This window comes from Nerophis lumbriciformis, linkage group LG32, assembly GCF_033978685.3.
Source record: "Nerophis lumbriciformis linkage group LG32, RoL_Nlum_v2.1, whole genome shotgun sequence".
Lineage (NCBI taxonomy): Eukaryota > Metazoa > Chordata > Actinopteri > Syngnathiformes > Syngnathidae > Nerophis > Nerophis lumbriciformis.
Window position 1 is genome coordinate 5,186,877 of NC_084579.2, and position 18,048 is coordinate 5,204,924.

The 18,048-nt window shown below is 42.4% G+C and overlaps 1 protein-coding gene across 12 annotated transcripts in view; it reads right to left on the bottom strand.

Annotated features, from left to right (window-relative positions):
- LOC133574966 (calcium/calmodulin-dependent protein kinase type II subunit beta-like) overlaps positions 1–18,048 on the bottom strand; it is an 81,893-nt gene that overhangs the window by 61,544 nt on the left and 2,301 nt on the right. For 7 of the 12 annotated variants that reach the window (XM_061927374.2, XM_061927365.2, XM_061927364.2 and 4 more), the window contains exons 2-5: positions 16,103–16,197; positions 15,580–15,639; positions 12,469–12,523; positions 12,063–12,128 (exon numbers count right to left, since the gene is read on the bottom strand). In XM_061927374.2, the coding sequence (XP_061783358.1) occupies positions 12,063–12,128; positions 12,469–12,523; positions 15,580–15,639; positions 16,103–16,197 (276 nt within the window). Of the gene's footprint in view, positions 1–12,062; positions 12,129–12,468; positions 12,524–15,579; positions 15,640–16,102; positions 16,198–17,892; positions 18,007–18,048 lie in introns of those variants that run through there. The other 5 variants (XM_061927369.2, XM_061927370.2, XM_061927368.2 and 2 more) reach the window with 4 other exon arrangements.

Sequence of the window (18,048 nt, forward strand, 5' to 3'; positions counted from 1 at the left end):
AATAATGTATTCTGAAACAGTTTAAAATAATCAGAGAACTGACTAACACTGACCCTACACAACTATGTTGCACAATTAAGTCTTTTTTTTTTTTTTTTAAAGCGAAAGAGGTAATTTCAACAGGTACAGCATCCTATGTCATATCTACATGTAATAAGATTTGTAACAAGGCAAAACGTTTGTAAATTGGTCGAAAATCGAGTAAGTTATGGTAATTTAATTAGTACATGTACCATTGACATCAATGTAATGATTGAGGCTAGATGTCCGAGGTAAGATGGCTACAACGTTGCTACACTGGAGAATGATTGGTCATATGAAAAATGCTCACAGCCAATCAGAAAGGAGGGGCCGTCTAAGCATACCCGCCCCCAAAGTGCCAAAAAGAAACATGAGAGCGCGAGGAGAGATGCCAGGAGTACACAGAGAGCACGCAGAAAGGCATCGCGCGCGCAGAAAGGCACCGCGCGCGCGCAAAAAGGCACCGCGCGCGCGCAAAAAGGCACCGCGCGCGCACAGAAAGGCACCGCGCACGCGCAAAAAGGCACCACGCGTGCGCAAAAGGGTGTCGCACGCGCGCACAAAGTGGAGAATCAGCGCGCGATAACAGTTTTTATGCGCTCGGATTTTTGGAACTAATGTGACGCCATAGTTTCCTATGTCACGCTTTTTTATTTGATTTTAAGATCATACCATACCAACTTTATTTATAAAGCCCTTCAAAAACAACCACAGTTGAAAAACAAAAGGCTGTACACCACAAACAAGTAAACACACAGAAAACAGAGGAATACAGGCAATGGACAGACTAGAATATATCATTAAAAACAGAGGTAAAACACATATATGCACATAAAGAGATGATCTTAAGAGCAATTTGTTAGACAAAAGGCAGTTAAAAAGTTAAAAACAGTTTAAAAACAGTTCAAATTCTGCCGATTAAGCCAACAGGTTTTTTTGTTTTTTTTTACAACAAATTTATCGTGATTTTTACAGCATCTTACTGTAAATGGAAAAAAGACATCACAGTTTTTACGGTGAAATTGTGGCGACTGAGCTGCCGATATTTTCCCCGACAAATTGACGGTGATTTTTACAGCATATTACTGTAAATGGAAAAGCCGCATCATAGTTTTTTACGGTCAAATTCTGGCAATTAACTGACAGGTTTTTTTTTACCCACAAATTTACAGCATATTACTTACTTTAAATATAATAATCATAAGTCAAGCAAGTATTTATTTTTCTTCTTTTTTTTTTAAACCAAAAAATGAAATGCATGATAATATAATAGTTGTTACATTATTAGATATTAAAGTTTAAAAAAAGATGAAACTGCATGCAGTACAACTGTTTTTTAGGGCAAAATGGAGATAGATAGGAAGATTAAGTACTTTATTGACACATTTATTTCCGGGCCAGATAAAATGATGTGGCGGACCAGATCTGGCCCGAGGCCCCCGAGTTTGACATCGGTGGTGTAGTAGTTGATCGTCAAACATTTTGGAAATGCAGCACAGAATAACCCTAATATTATAAGTTACATATGACCTGCTCTTCAACATTCACACCTGGCATCTTTTCACAAAATAACTATTGGGTATTAAACAATGTTTGTGGTTAAAAAGTGAAAGAGATGGTGTTGAAATGAGCTGGATTCAAAGAGTGCAGATGGAATAACGAGAGAGGAAACTGTCAGTGGCACACACACACACGCGCACGCACGCACACACATACGCACACACACACACACGCTCACACTGACTTAATTTATGCGATGAGGGAAAATGGAGGCAGAGAAGCAAGGAGAAAAAAGCTGTCAGAATCTTTCGGACATTTTGTGTTGCTGACCCAGTTTATCTGCTCATTAGTGCCACCAATAAAATATCATATGAATTAAAAATAAATATACAAAACCCAAAACCAGTAAAGTTGTCACATTGTGTAAGTGGTAAATTAAAACAGAATACAATGAGTTGCAAATCCTTTTCAACTTATATTCAATTGAATAGACTGCAAAGACAAGATATTTCATGTTCGAACTGGTAAACTTTGTTATTTTTTGCAAATATTAGCTCATTTGGAATTTGATGCCTGCAACATGTTTAAAAAAAGCTGGCACAAGTGGCAAAAAAGACTGAGAAAGTTGAGGAATGCTCATCAAACACTTATTTGGAACATCCCACAGGTGAACAGGCTAATTGGGAACAGGTGGGTGCCATGATTGGGTATAAAAGCAGCTTCTATGAAATGCCGAGTCATTCACAAACAAGGATGGGGCGAGGGTCACCACTTTGTCAACAAAATGCCTGAGCAAATTGTTTAAGAACAACATTTCTCAACCAGCTATTGCAAGGAATTTAGGGATTTCACCATCTACGCTCCGTAATATCATCAAAAGGTTCAGAAAATATGGAGAAATCATTGCACGTAAGCGGCAAAGGCTGAAAACCAACATTGAATGCCCGTGACCTTTGATCCCTCAGGCAATACTGCATCAAAAAGTGACATCAGTGTGTAAAGGATATCACCACATGGGCTCAGGAACACTTCAGAACCCACTGTCAGTAACTACAGTTTGTCGCTACATCTGTAAGTGCAAGTTAAAACTCTACTATGCAAAGCGAAAGCCATTTATCAACAACACCCAGAAACGCCGCCGGCTTCGCTGGGCCTGAGCTCACCTAAGATGGACTGATGCAAAGTGGAAAAGTGTGCTATGGTCTAACGAGTCCACATTTCAAATTGTTTTTGGAAACTGTGGACGTTGTGTCCTTCGGACCAAAGAGGAAAACAACCATCAAGGCGCAAAGTTGAAAAGCCAGCATCTGTGATGGTATAGGGGTGTATTAGTGCCCAAGGCATGGGTAACTTACACATCTGTGAAGGCGCCATTAATGCTGAAAGGTACATACAGGTTTTGGAGCAACATATGTTGCCATCCAAGCAACGTCTTTTTCATGGACGCCCCTGCTTATTTCAGCAAGACAAAGCCAAGCCACATCCTGCACGTGTTACAACAGCGTGGCTTTGTCGTAAAAGAGTGTGGGTACTAGACTGGCCTGCCTGTAGTCCAGACCTGTCTCCCATTGAAAATGGGAATAATTCCACCTGAAAAGCTTCAAAAATGTGTCTCCTCAGTTCCCAAACGTTTACTGAGCGTTGTTAAAAAAAAAAGGCCATGTAACACAGTGGTAAAAATGCCCCGGTGTCAACTTTTTTGCAATGTGTTGCTGCCATTAAATTCCAAGTTACTGATTATTTGCAAAATAAATATACGTTTCTCAGTGTGAACATTAAATATCTTGTCTTTGCAGTCCATTCAATTGAATATAAGTTGAAAAGGACTTGCAAATCATTGTATTCTGTTTTTATTTACCATTTAGACAACGTGCTAACTTCACTGGTTTTGGGTTTTGTATATATATATATATATATATATATATATACACACAGAGGTGGGTGAATAGCCAGAAATTGTACTCAAGTAAGAGTACTGTTACTTTAGAGATTTATTACTCAAGTAAAAGTAAGGAGTAGTCACCCAAATATTTACTTGAGTAAAAGTAAAAAGCATGTTGTGAAAAAACTACTCAAGTACTGAGTAACTGATGAGTAACATACACACTCATATCATAAATATATATATATATATATATATATATATATAGTATATATATATATGTATATACATATATATATATATACATACATATACATTGATATATACAGTTTATTATTTATATGTATTTATTTTGCTGTTTTTGTTTACATGTTAAAGGTGTTTTAATGAATATACATGCATGTTTAACATATAGATTCCTTTCTTTCATGAAGACTAGAATATAAGTTGGTGTATTACCTGATTCTGATGACTTGCATTGATTGTAATCAGACAGTAGTGATGATACCGTCCACGTTTTCAAATGGAGGAGAAGAAAAGTTCCTTCTTTCTGTCTAATACCACATGAAAGTGGTGGGTTTTTGGCATCTTATTTGTCCAGCTTCCATATTCGTTTTTATACACTTTACAAGAAATATATTGGCGGCAAACTCCGTAGCTTGCTAGCTTGTTTGCGCTGGCTTTCGGAGACTCTTATTTTGAAAGCGCAGGCGCGATGGAGCGGCACTTTTATTGTGAAGACAGGAACGTCCTCATGTGCGGTCAGTCTTTAGGCTTTTGACGGGATGTACGGTGGAAATAAAAAAGTATGTTTTTTCATTCACACTTTTGATTGATTGATTGGAACTTTTATTATTAGATTGCACAGTACAGTACATATTCCGTACAATTGACCACTAAATGGTAACACCCCAATAAGTGTTTCAACTTGTTTAAGTCAGGTCATGTGACCACCTGGCTCTGTTTGATTGGTCCAACGTCACCAGTGACTGCATCTGATTGGTGGAACGGAGTGAAACGTCACCAGTAAGGCAGGCACTATGAAGGTCTGTCTGACAGACCAAAACAAACAAAGCGTGCATTAACAGATCGATAAAAATTAGTAGCGAGTAGCGAGCTGAATGTAGATAAAAGTAGCGGAGTAAAAGTAGCGTTCCTTCTCTATAAATATACTTAAGTAAAAGTAAAAGTATGTTGCATTAAAACTACTCTTAGAAGTACAATTTATCCCAAAAGTTACTCAAGTAGATGTAACGGAGTAAATGTAGCGCGTTACTACCCACCTCTGGATATATATATTATGGCTGTCAATGTTAACGCATGTGATCAATAAAAAAAATGTATTGCGTTACCATAAATGAATGAGGATTAATCAGAGTGTATGTTTTGACCGGCGCCTGAAGGCAGCGTTCACGTCACACGCCAGTGATAGGTAGAGCGATGTGCTCTGCGCCCACTTTCGCTTCAAAATAAACCTCGGTGGAACTTTACATAAAACCGAGGTAATTAGTCAGTATTTCGGCAACACATTTTCTTATCATCGGCGCACATCAAGTTTAAAATAGCATCTTAAAGCGAAACATGAACATGAGCATGAATGCTACTTCAATAGGGTTACCAAACGTCCCCAAAAAACATTAGTACGTGTTCCGTATTGAGCTGTCAAAGGACGCAATTTGTCCAGTATTTAAATTGGGTAAGTGGCCATTTTTTTTTATGTTGTCGTGCCTTGTAAAACAAAAAGGTAAATTGTGACGTCACACACGCCACAGTCGCCAACATGCATCTTGTCGGTGCAGCAGATAAATCGAGTAAGTGTATAAAAGTTCAAATACAAGTGTTCTGCTGTCTAAGGCAGTGTTTTTCAACCTTTTTTGAGCAAAGGAACATTTTTTTCATTGAACAAATCCGGAGGCACACCACCTTCAGAAATCCTTAAAGAACAAAACTCAGTTGACAGTAAAAAGTTGTTGTCACAATTGTTGGATATGACTTTAAAGGATAAGCAAGCATGCATCACTATAGCTCTTGTCTCAAAGTAGGTGTACTGTCACCACCTGTCACATTACACCCTGACTTATTTGGAGTTTTTTGCTGTTTTCCTGTGTGTAGTGTTTTTGTTCTTGTCTTGCGCTCCTATTTTGGCGGCTTTTTCTCTTTTTTTTGGTATTTTTTTGTCTTCCTTTGAGCGATATTTCCCGCATCTACTTTGTTTTAGCAATCAAGACTATTTAAGTTGTTTTTATCCTTCTTTGTGGGGACATTGTTGATTGTCATGTCATGTTCGAATGTACATTGTGGACGCCGTCTTTGCTCCACAGTAAGTCTTTGCTGTCGTCCAGCATTCTGTTTTTGTTTACTTTGTAGCCAGTTCAGTTTTAGTTTCGTTCTGCATAGCCTTCCCTAAGCTTCAATGCCTTTTCTTAGGGGCACTCACCTTTTGTTTGTTTTTGGTTTAAAGGGGAACATTATCACAATTTCAGAAGGGTTAAAACCATTAAAAATCAGTTCCCAGTGGCTTATTTTATTTTTCGAAGTTTTTTTCAAAATTTTACCCATCACGCAATATCCCTAAAAAAAGCTTCAAAGTGCCTGATTTTAACCACCGTTATATACACCCGTCCATTTTCCTGTGACGTCACATAGTGATGCCAACACAAACAAACATGGCGCATAGAACAGCAAGCTATAGCGACATTAGCTCGGATTCAGACTCGGATTTCAGCGGCTTAAGCGATTCAACAGATTACGAATGTATTGAAACGGATGGTTGTAGTGTGGAGGCAGGTAGCGAAAACGAAATTGAAGAAGAAACTGAAGCTATTGAGCCATATCGGTTTGAACCGTATGCAAGCGAAACCGACGAAAACGACACGACAGCCAGCGACACGGGAGAAAGCGAGGACGAATTCGGCGATCGCCTTCTAACCAACGATTGGTATGCAAAAGTCGTACCAATTTATAAGAATGGAGACGTACACCAGTTTACTAACTACAGACCAGTTTCATTACTTCCACAATTCTCCAAAATCTTGGAAAAATTATTCAATAGTCGATTAGATTTATTTATTAACAAAAGTGGGACGCTTGTGGAGAACCAATATGGATTCCGAGCAAATATCTCAACATCAATAGCACTAACCAAAATAACAGAGGAAATTACCAATGCAATAGATGGTAAAGAATGTGCGGCCGCAGTATTCATGGACTTAACAAAAGCATTTGACACAATTAATCATGATATTTTAATACGAAAATTAGAACGATATGGCATCAGAGGTTTGGTATTGAATTGGGTAAGAAGTTATTTAACCAACAGGAAGCAATATGTAAAGATGGGTGAAAATATGTCAACACGGCTAGATATATCCTGTGGTGTACCCCAGTGGTCAATACTGGGACCAAGATTGTTCAATCTTTATATAAACGACATTTGTAAGGTTACGAAGGACTTAAAGTTGGTTTTATTTGCAGACGACACAACTGCTTTCTGTTCAGGAGAGAGCACACAGAAGATAATACAAATAATAACAGAAGAAATGAACAAATTAAAAAGATGGTTTGACAAAAACAGACTATCTTTGAATCTCAGTAAAACTAAAATAATGCTATTTGGTAATAGTAGAAAAGAGCATCATACACAAATACAAATAGACGGAGTAGACATAGAAAGGGTAAAAGAAACTAGATTTTTGGGAGTATTAATAGATGATCAAATGAACTGGAAATCTCATATACAAAACATACAACATAAGGTGGCAAAAAACATTTCAATAATGAATAAAGCAAAATATGTCCTGGGCCAAAAATCACTTCATATTCTCTACTGCTCGCTAGTGTTACCATATCTGAGTTATTGTGCAGAAATAACTACAAATGTGCGCTACATTCGCTAACCGTGTTACAAAAAAGATCAGTTAGAATAATACATAATGTTGGATATAGAGAACACACAAACCCTTTATTTATTAAGTCAGAAATATTAAAGTTTGGTGATTTGGTAAAATTGCAAACAGCTAAAATGATGTACAAAGCAAACTATAACCTGCTACCAAAGAATGTACAACAATTCTTCTCAACTAAAGAGGAGAAATATAACCTTAGAGGAAAAAATAATTTAAAACATTTATATGCACGTACAACACTTAGAACTTTTAGCATATCAGTATGTGGAATTAAATTATGGAATGGATTAAGTAAAGAAGTTAAAAATTGTACTGATATGATCCAGTTTAAGAGGTTGTTCAAAATAATAGTGCTTACAGAGTACAAAAAAGAAGAATTATGAGAAATACTTTCAACCTTATTGAAAATAAGATATTCTTCATCTCAGTATGTTAATAATTACTGAATTAATTAATTAATTACATATTACAAAACTGTTGTATACTAATTCATAGATGTTATTTTATTATATAAAAAGGTCAGTAAATGATTCTATATATTTGTAAACGCTTGAAGTGGGAAAGGGGTAGGATTAAATAAGCTTTGCTTCTTCCTACTCCTTTTCGGGCATGATGTAAAATGAAATGATATGAAATTGTGTGATGTATTATGATGTAAGTGTGTTCATGTTCGAAATAAACTAAAGAAAAAAAAAGAATTTTGGCGAATTAAACGCCTTTTTATTATTCGCTCTCGGAGCAATCCGCCATTTTCTCACTTTCGTCGGTGTGTTGTCGGAGGGTGTAACAACACGAACAGGGACGGATTAAAGTTGCACCAGTGGCCCAAAGATGCGAAAGTGGCAAGAAATTGGACGAAATTTGTTCAAAGTACGAGGCTGTGGGGAAAGCCGACGAAATGGTCAGTCGTTTGTTCCGCACACTTTACCGACGAAAGCTATGCTACGACAGAGATGGCAAGAATGTGTGGATATCCTGCGACACTCAAAGCAGATGCTGACATCAACTCCAAAACTGGACAGATCAACTTTCAGGAAAAGAGAGCGGATGAGGGTATGTCTACAGAATATATTAATTGATGAAAACTTTATTCATTACTCGCGGTTTTACGTAAATGATTATACATAAACTGTGTTTACCAATAATTTAGCTTAAAAACATTTATTTTTTTCAATCATTCGAGTACATTCAGGTAGTCTTGTGTAATGCAGTATTTTGTGTCTATTTAGGTATGGTTAACCTGAGTGCTAAAATCGTGGAAAAATATATGTTCTTAGCGCGCCTGAAATGGGCTGTCTGCACTCTCAAAGTGCATGTTGTTGCCAAATGTATTTCATATGCTGTAAACCTAGTTCATAGTTGTTAGTTTCCTTTAATGCCAAACAAACACATACCAATCGTTGGTTAGAAGGCGATCGCCGAATTCGTCCTCTCTTTCTCCCGTGTCGCTGGCTGTCGTGTCGTTTTCGTCGGTTTCGCTTGCATACGGTTCAAACCGATATGGCTCAATAGCTTCAGTTTCTTCTTCAATTTCGTTTTCGCTACCAGCCTCCACACTACAAACATCCGTTTCAATACATGCGTAATCTGTTGAATCGCTTAAGCCGCTGAAATCCGAGTCTGAATTCGAGCTAATGTCGCTATATCTTGCTGTTCCATTCCCCATGTGTGTTTGTATTGGCATCACTGTGTAACGTCACAGGAAAATGGACGGGTGTATATAACGATGGCACTTTTAAGCTTTTTTTAGGGATATTGCGTGATGGGTAAAATTTTGAAAAAAAACTTCGAAAAATAAAATAAGCCACTGGGAACTGATTTTTAATGGTTTTAACCCTTCTGAAATTGTGATAATGTTCCCCTTTAATGTAGGCATTATTTTCAGGGACCGGCTTTCCACTTGTGCCAAATAAAAATACAGCAAAAATAAGTGCATTACAAATACAACTCACTATAACGCTGAATTTAGTGGGAGCCCTGGGCTTGTTTCTTTGCAATGAGATGCAGATGGAAATCAGCCTTTGGCTACAATCTGTCAGATTTATATTTTATATGTTCATTAATGTGCATTGTATCATGTAAGAAATATAACAAATGGCAACTTCCTATGAGGAGTTTTATTGTACATCTACAAACAAGCTTATTGGTGTGTCTAGTGCAGGGGTCGGCAACCCAAAATGTTGAAAGAGCCTTATTGGACCAAAAATACAAAAACTAATTTGTCTGGAGCCGCAAAAAATTAAAAGCCATATTACATACAGATAGTGTGTCATGAGATATACATTGAATTAAGAGGACTTAAAGGAAACTAAATGAGCTCAAATATAGCTACAAACAAGGCATAATGATGCAATATGTACATATAGCTAGCCTAAATAGCATGTTAGCATCGATTAGCTTGCAGTCATGCAGTGACCAAATATGTCTGATTAGCACTCCACACAAGTCAATAACATCAACAAAAGTCACCTTTGTGCATTCACGCACAACGTTTAAAGTTTGGTGGACAAAATGAGACAGAAAAAGAAGTGGCATAAAACACGTCCTAGAAAGTCGGAGAAAGTTATACATGTAAACAAACTACGGTGAGTTCAAGGACCGCCAAAATTAGTAGGACAAAACGGCGCTCGCCAAATATTCGAATCAGTGAAGCATGTTTAATATAAACAGTGTGCTTTATAACAATTAGGGAGGTTTGTGTCATGGTTGTCCTCCTACAGAAACCATATTAAAACAAAAAATATATGTTTTTCCCCCATACTTGCCAACCTTGAGACCTCCGATTTCGGGAGGTGGGGGGTGGGGGCGTGGGCAGGGGTGGGGCGGGGCGTGGTTGGGGGCGTGGTTAAGAAGGGAGGAGTATATTGACAGCTGGAATTCACCAAGTCAAGTATTTCATACATATATATATATATATATATATATATATATATATATATATATATATATATATATATATATATATATATATATAAATATATATATATATATATATATATATACATCCTGAAAATATGCAAACAAAACTGTGTTTGGATAATTGATACTTCAAACTTGCATAAATAAATATTAAGAAATATAACATAACTTGGCTTCTGAGAGCTTCAAAATGTAATGAATAAAATGCTAAAGTTGTCAATAAACAAGCAAGTATTTTAATAATTAAAGATGGTCATTTTAAATGAATTATTATGATCATTTAAAATTAATTATTTCAAATATGTTTATTTTAATGTATAATTCTATGGCTGTATGTAATAAGGAGTCAGAAAAAATACAAATAAAAATACAATTAATTATGATGTTTTTAGCAAAATATAGTGAACATTTATTTAGTTGGTTTTTTTAATTAATAAATATATTTATTTTTAGGTAAGATAAACATAATAATACAATTTATCTCTAGTCTGGATGATTTAGATCTAGTTCTTGTCACCCTGTTGTCCTCCCGTCGTGAAAAAAGGCTGTCCTTACTCAGGTCCGCATGGAGCTGGAGGGGGCGTGGCCTCCAGCTCCGGCTGAAAATCGGGAGATTTTTGGGAGAATATTTGTCCCGGGAGGTTTTCGGGAGAGGCGCTGAATTTCGGGAGTCTCCTGGAAAATTCGGGAGGGTTGGCAAGTATGTTTTCCCCTCATCTTTTTCTATTTTTCATACATTTTTGAAAAAGTTCCAGAGAGCCACTAAAGTTAAAGTTAAAGTACCAATGATTGTCACACACACACTAGGTGTGGCGAGATTATTCTCTGCATTTGACCCATCACCCTTGATCACCCCCTGGGAGGTGAGGGGAGCAGTGGGCAGCAGCGGTGGCCGCGCCCGGGAATCATTTTGGTGATTTAACCCCCAATTCCAACCCTTGATGCTGAGTGCCAAGCAGGGAGGTAATGGGTCCCATTTTTATAGTCTTTGGTATGACTCGGCCGGGGTTTGAACTCACAACCTACCGATCTCAGGGCGGACACTCTAACCACTAGGCCACTGAGTAGGGCGGCGCTAAAGAGCCGCATGCGGCTCTAGAGCCGCGGGTTGCCGACCCCTGGTCTAGTGGGACAGGCGAAAGTTAAGTCGGAGCAAGTGCAGTTGTTTGTAAATTATTTTTTTTGTTTCTCTGCGGCCCGGTAGCAAATGCGTCACGGACCGGTACCGGTCCCCGGACCAGTGGTTGGGGACTACTGCTTTACAGCATGTAAATTGAAAAAAACTACCATTTTTTTTGCGTTACAATTCTAGCGCATGGTCAGGATTGTACCAACTCTGCCTCAATTTGAGCCAGGAAAAACCCTGGCTACACCACAGATGTCAAAAAACATTGTTGTGAGACATTCATTCGTATTATTATTGTTGCATTCAACATCTGTTTCTTTGATCAGCAGCTGTCAATCATCAGCTGACAAAACAGATGTCTGTTTATCGACTGCGCTCTCGTTCTCTCTCTCTCTCTGCCTCCGCAAAGCGCCTCCCGACTCAAATTGATTTACGTGTACCTCCTGGGAGGGCTGCGGCGTGGGCGTGTATGCGCGCTCTGTGCATGTCGATGCGTCCGTTTGTCTGGAGTGGGAAAGCCCACGGTCTCCTTCATCATCGTCCGCTCACGAAATAAAAATGTGCTGCAGAGGAAGTTGTCTGCCAAAAGGTGCTAACCTGGAGGCTGGACGACTGCGGAGGTGGGATGCACATATGTGTGTGTGTGTGTGTGTGTGTGTGTGTGTGTGTGTGTGTGTGTGGTCTATATGGGGCGGGGGGCCGTGATTACCTGGCGTCCGCCTCGCTGTAGTACTCTCTGGCTACAATGTCCTCAAAGAGCTCACCTCCTGTCACCCTGAGAGAAAAAGACGAGGGTCACATCTGCAACACGTTTGCATTTTTACACACACACACACACACACACACACACACACACACACACACACACGGGAGGGGGATGTCCTCATTAGGGGGGGGAAACCCCCGGCCGCAGGATTCACTCTCGCTGGGTTGCCATGGAGACTGACTCCTGTGCGGGGGAGTGTGCGCTAAAGCGGGCGCTGCAAGGAGGGAGGTGTCGGGGCGGGGTGGGGGTGTTATGTAAGGGGGTGTGGGGTAGGCAGCAGATAAACGAAGGCAAGAGGAGGAATGTGTGACAGAGGAAAAAAAGAAGATAGAGGAAAGAAGACACTCACAGGTCAAAGAGAAGGTAGTGGAAGCCCTCCTCAGAGATGCTGTCATGGAGACGAACTAGAGGGGACATGTTCTTTTTAGGAGCATTTCACTGCTTTGTATTTCACACCACCTCCTTCTCTCACTGCTTTAGATCAGCATATTTTTGGGACCGTATCGACGCGTCTATTCAAGTCTACTTTCTTACAAAAGGGGCATCGGATTATAAGGCGCACTGTGGGGTCCTTATTAGGGTTGCAAAGGGGTGGAAATTTACCACAGGAAGTTAAGCTCGGGAAGTTTGGAAATATCGACAATTTTTTTATTATTCAAAGTTGGACACCGTCCATGGGAATTAAAATAATGATATATTGTTGGGCACTTGTCTATATGCTGCTGCATCTTTGTGGCATTTTTGACGTAGCTCTTTGCAGAGTATTTGCAAAAGTACGTACACAGTAGAGATGCGCGGCTAGGCAATTATTTCATCCGCAACCGCATCAGAAAGTCGTCAACCATCCGCCATCCACCCGATGTAACATTTGATCAGAACCGCAACCGCCCGCACCCGCCCGTTGTTATATATCTAATATAGACGATGCAAGGCATTAGTGAGGTTATAAAGCTTTTGCCTGTTAAAGAAAGGAGACTGATCCAATGCAGCACAGACATTCGCGTGCCACGCTGTCACGACCCAGACGCACACCAGTGCGCAATCATATGGGAGCCGCGCTGAGCGCACCTCCAAGCGCGTCTCGCTGCCGGCGACGGCCGGGGTATGGGCCCGACGCTCCAGCGCCATCCATTTTCAGGGCTAGTTGATTCGGCAGGTGGGTTGTTACACACTCCTTAGCGGGTTCCGACTTCCATGGCCACCGTCCTGCTGTCTATATCAACCAGGGTGAGCCCCACCCCTTTCGTGAATTGGTTTAACTGCCACCCGCCTGAATCTATTTAAAATCTTAATTTTTTTTTATTTCAACCGCCCGACCTGACCCGACCCGCGGATAAAATCTAATTTTTTAAAATTTTATCTGCCCGACCCGCGGATAATCCGCGGACTCCGCGGAACCGCGCATCTCTACCGTCCATGAGAATTAAAATAATGATATATTGTTGGGCACTTGTCTATATGCTGCTGCATCTTTGTGGCATTTTTGACGTAGCTCTTTGCACAGTATTTGCAAATGTAAGCACACAGCTTTTCCGCCTACATTGGTTGGGGTGAAATGTCTCCACACATCAGATGGTGTACGTTAGAGATGCGCGGATAGGCAATTATTTCATCTGCAACCGCATGACAAAAGTCGTCAACCATCCGCATCCACCTGAATTAACATTTAATCAACACCGCACCCGCCCGCACCCGCCCGTTGTTATATATCTAATATAGACGATGCAAGGCATTAGTGAGGTTATAAAGCTTTTGCCTGTTAAAGAAAGGCGACTGATCCAATGCAGCAATCATCTGGGAGCCGCGCTGAGCGCACCTCCAAGCGCGTGGAGGTGCGATGTCCCTCGCACCCGGGCTCGCGCCCGAGGCTTCAGTGCGCACCGCGGCGCCCATCCTACTCGTCGCGGCCTAGCCCTCGCTGCTCTCGCTGCCGGCGACGGCCGGGTATGGGCCCGACGCTCCAGCGCCATCCATTTTCAGGGCTAGTTGATTCGGCAGGTGGGTTGTTACACACTCCTTAGCGGGTTCCGACTTCCATGGCCACCGTCCTGCTGTCTATATCAACCAACACCTTTTCTGGGGTCTGATGAGCGTCGGCATCGGGCGCCTTAACCCGGCGTTCGGTTCATCCCGCAGCGCCAGTTCTGCTTGCCCCACCCCTTTCGTGAGCGCACTGCGCGCGGAGTGACCCCTGTTACGCGCCCCCGGCAACGGGGGTGGCGGGCAGGTAAGCTGCGCGGGCGGAGCGCGCGGAGTGACCCCTGTTACGAGCCCCCGGCCACGGGGGTGGCGGGCAGGTAAGCTGCTTATCTGCTGCGCGTGACGCCGGCCGCGGCGAAGGCGGACGAGGCGGGGTGTCGGTGCGGTGGGCGCGGTGGTGACCCTGGACGTGCGTCGGGCCCTTATCGCGGATCGCCTCAGCTACGGCTCCCGGTGGGGCCCTCTCGGGGGAAGGGGCCTCGGTCCCGAACCCTGGCGAGGCGTCCCTTCTCCGCTCCGTAAAAGTGTCCATCTCTTTTTTTTTTTTTCTTCTTCTGTTGTGGCATATGCTGCAGGTGCCTGCTCGTTTTTCGTATGTGGGTAACAACATTTAACTATGTATATATATTTCCGAATTGGTTTAACTGCCACCCGCCTGAATCTATTTAAAATCTAATTTTTTTTTATTTCAACCGCCCGACCCGACCCGCGGATAAAATCTACTTTTTTTTTTATTTCAACCGCCCGAACCGCGGATAATCCGCGGACTCCGCGGTTGTGTCCGCAAACCGCGCATCTCTAGTGTACGTGGCATTATACTCTTTGTATTTATTTATTCTTGTAAAACACTAATTAACTTTATTCCCATTAATTCCCGTTAATTCCCATATATTGCCGTTAATTCCCATGGAAAGTTTCGAACTTTGAATATTCCAGCAATTTTGCAACCCTTCGCCCTTATACACACATTATAATAATACCCGTATGTTGAAGCGCAGTACGTCTGACTAATGTAGCCGTAATGCTCTATCTTCCCATTAAGCAGTGCGGCTTTGTATCTCACCAAAGTGGTACTTGAACATTTTGACACATTTCTGAGCGCTGCGTGCAATGTTCTATATTCTCAAAGAAACTTCACAGTTTTGGTTTTGCTTGCTTACGAGTACTTGCTAGCGTCGTTTATTGAACAGGCGTTAAACCGCTCTGTGTGACTGCCATCTACTGTTCACACTTATTACACCATGTACTGAATAAAATTGCTTCGAGGTCAGTAAGCACAACTAGGATGATTACACGCATTAGGCGCAACGGTTTATAAGGCCAACTGTCGATTTTTGAGAAAATTAATGGACTCTAAGTGCACCTTATAGTCCGAAAAATAGGTCCTTGTTCAGCTCTGCATCATTCCTGCTCACCCATGAAGCAGGTGGTCTGCGCGCACTATAGAGAACCTCAACAAGAACAAGGCGAAGACTCTCACCAATGTTGGAGTGTTTGAGCAGCCTGCAGATCCTGGCCTCTCTCTCCAGCTTCTGATGGTCTGCACGAGAGAACATCACACGTGGTCACTTTGCATGCTGGAGGAGATCACACATTTGGGCAAAGGAACCAAGAAAGAAACAGAGTAGAGGACGGGAGAAAAGAGGGAAGGCTAGGAGGCAAAAGAGGAGACTGATTGACGTCACTGAAGTGCTGACATGGCATAAAATAAATAACTGCTGACCTTTGAACTCAACAAGAGTGTGTGTGTGTGAGAGAGCAAAATCTGAGCTGTCGATCAAACTTTGCTGCGGCTCTCCATTATTAGCAATATTAATATATATATTATATTAAAAACACACCACCTGCACACTGACGTGACCTAAATGAGGGAAGGAGACAAGGTGAGGAAGGCGACACGAGAGGGAGCAAAAAGAGGAAAGGAGGAGGCAGAAAGAATATCTGCTAGGAACATCCGTCAGAATTAAAGAGGCGTTCAAATATACATAACTGTAGGGTCTCACCTCTGGCAGACAGCTTCTTGGTGTTGATGATTTTGGCGGCGTACTCTTGGCCCGTGCACACTTTGACACAGCGGCGTACCACAGAAAATGCTCCCCTGAGGAACAAGCCAAGAAGACAGGTCAGCTTGCTCAGCATGTCGGGCGCGTGGCGGACATTAAGGCTGTTCTCTAGGACTTTCAACGCTATAGACGTGGGGAAAAGAACATTTCCTGGAAGCTCATTTTGTTGTCGTTACGCAACGGAAGCCTCTCTCGCGAGTCCTTGAACGCATCTCGTGGGTTCACTGAGGATGGTGTACTGGATCGAAAGGTGTGGATCTCAAAGATGGCTACAAAACTTCTATTAACAGTGAACATTTTTCTTTGACCTCAAATAGCAGCTACTAAAACAACACATTGGGTCTCTTCAGCAGACAAAAATAGTCATTTGACAACATTTAAAAGGGGCTGTTTACAACCTTTACCGGCCTAAAAGTGTCTGCAAACTTCCAGCTTTTAGCACGTAATGACGTCAACAAGTCGAACCTCGGATTCAGGAGGAACAGTGTGGTTTTCGTCCTGGTCGTGGAACTGTGGACCAGCTCTATACTCTCGGCAGGGTCCTTGAGGGTGCATGGGAGTTTGCCCAACCAGTCTACATGTGTTTTGTGGACTTGGAGAAGGCATTCGACCGTGTCCCTCGGGAAGTCCTGTGGGGAGTGCTCGGGGAGTATGGGGTATCGGACTGTCTGATTGTGGCAGTCCGCTCCCTGTATGATCAGTGTCAGAGCTTGGTCCGCATTGCCGGCAGTAAGTCGGACACGTTTCCAGTGAGGGTTGGACTCCGCCAAGGCTGCCCTTTGTCACCGATTCTGTTCATAACTTTTATGGACAGAATTTCTAGGCGCAGTCAAGGCGTTGAGGGGATCTGGTTTGATGGCTGCAGGATTAGGTCTCTGCTTTTTGCAGATGATGTGGTCCTGATGGCTTCATCTGGCCAGGATCTTCAGCTCTCGCTGGATCGGTTCGCAGCTGAGTGTGAAGCGACTGGGATGAGAATCAGCACCTCCAAGTCCGAGTCCATGGTTCTCGCCCGGAAAAGGGTGGAGTGCCATCTCCGGGTTGGGGAGGAGATCTTGCCCCAAGTGGAGGAGTTCAAGTACCTCGGAGTCTTGTTCACGAGTGGGGGAAGAGTGGATCGTGAGATCGACAGGCGGATCGGTGCGGCATCTTCAGTAATGCGGATGCTGTATCGATCCGTTGTGGTGAAGAAGGAGCTGAGCCGGAAGGCAAAGCTCTCAATTTACCGGTCGATCTACGTTCCCATCCTCACCTATGGTCATGAGCTTTGGGTTATGACCGAAAGGACAAGATCACGGGTACAAGCGGCCGAAATGAGTTTCCTCCGCCGGGTGGCGGGGCTCTCACTTAGAGATAGGGTGAGAAGCTCTGTCATCCGGGGGGAGCTCAAAGTAAAGCCGCTGCTCCTCCACATCGAGAGGAGCCAGATGAGGTGGTTCGGGCATCTGGTCAGGATGCCACCCGAACGCCTCCCTAGGGAGGTGTTTAGGGCACGTCCGACCAGTAGGAGGCCACGGGGAAGACCCAGGACACGTTGGGAAGACTATGTCTCCCGGCTGGCCTGGGAACGCCTCGGGATCCCCCGGGAGGAGCTGGACGAAGTGGCTGGGGAGAGGGAAGTCTGGGCTTCCCTGCTTAGGCTGCTGCCCCCGCGACCCGACCTCGGATAAGCGGAAGAAGATGGATGGATGGATGGATGGTATATAATTAAGAATCAAATCAAATATTACCATGTATTAGTGGTGTAAAATGCGTCTGCCATACACGAACTCGGACTCGCCCCAAGTTGTTAGCTATGCCGCTGAAGACCCGTATGTACGCCAAACAGGAAATAAGGTACCTTGAAGGGACAAAATACATCCAACAAAAAACTACAAATATAACTT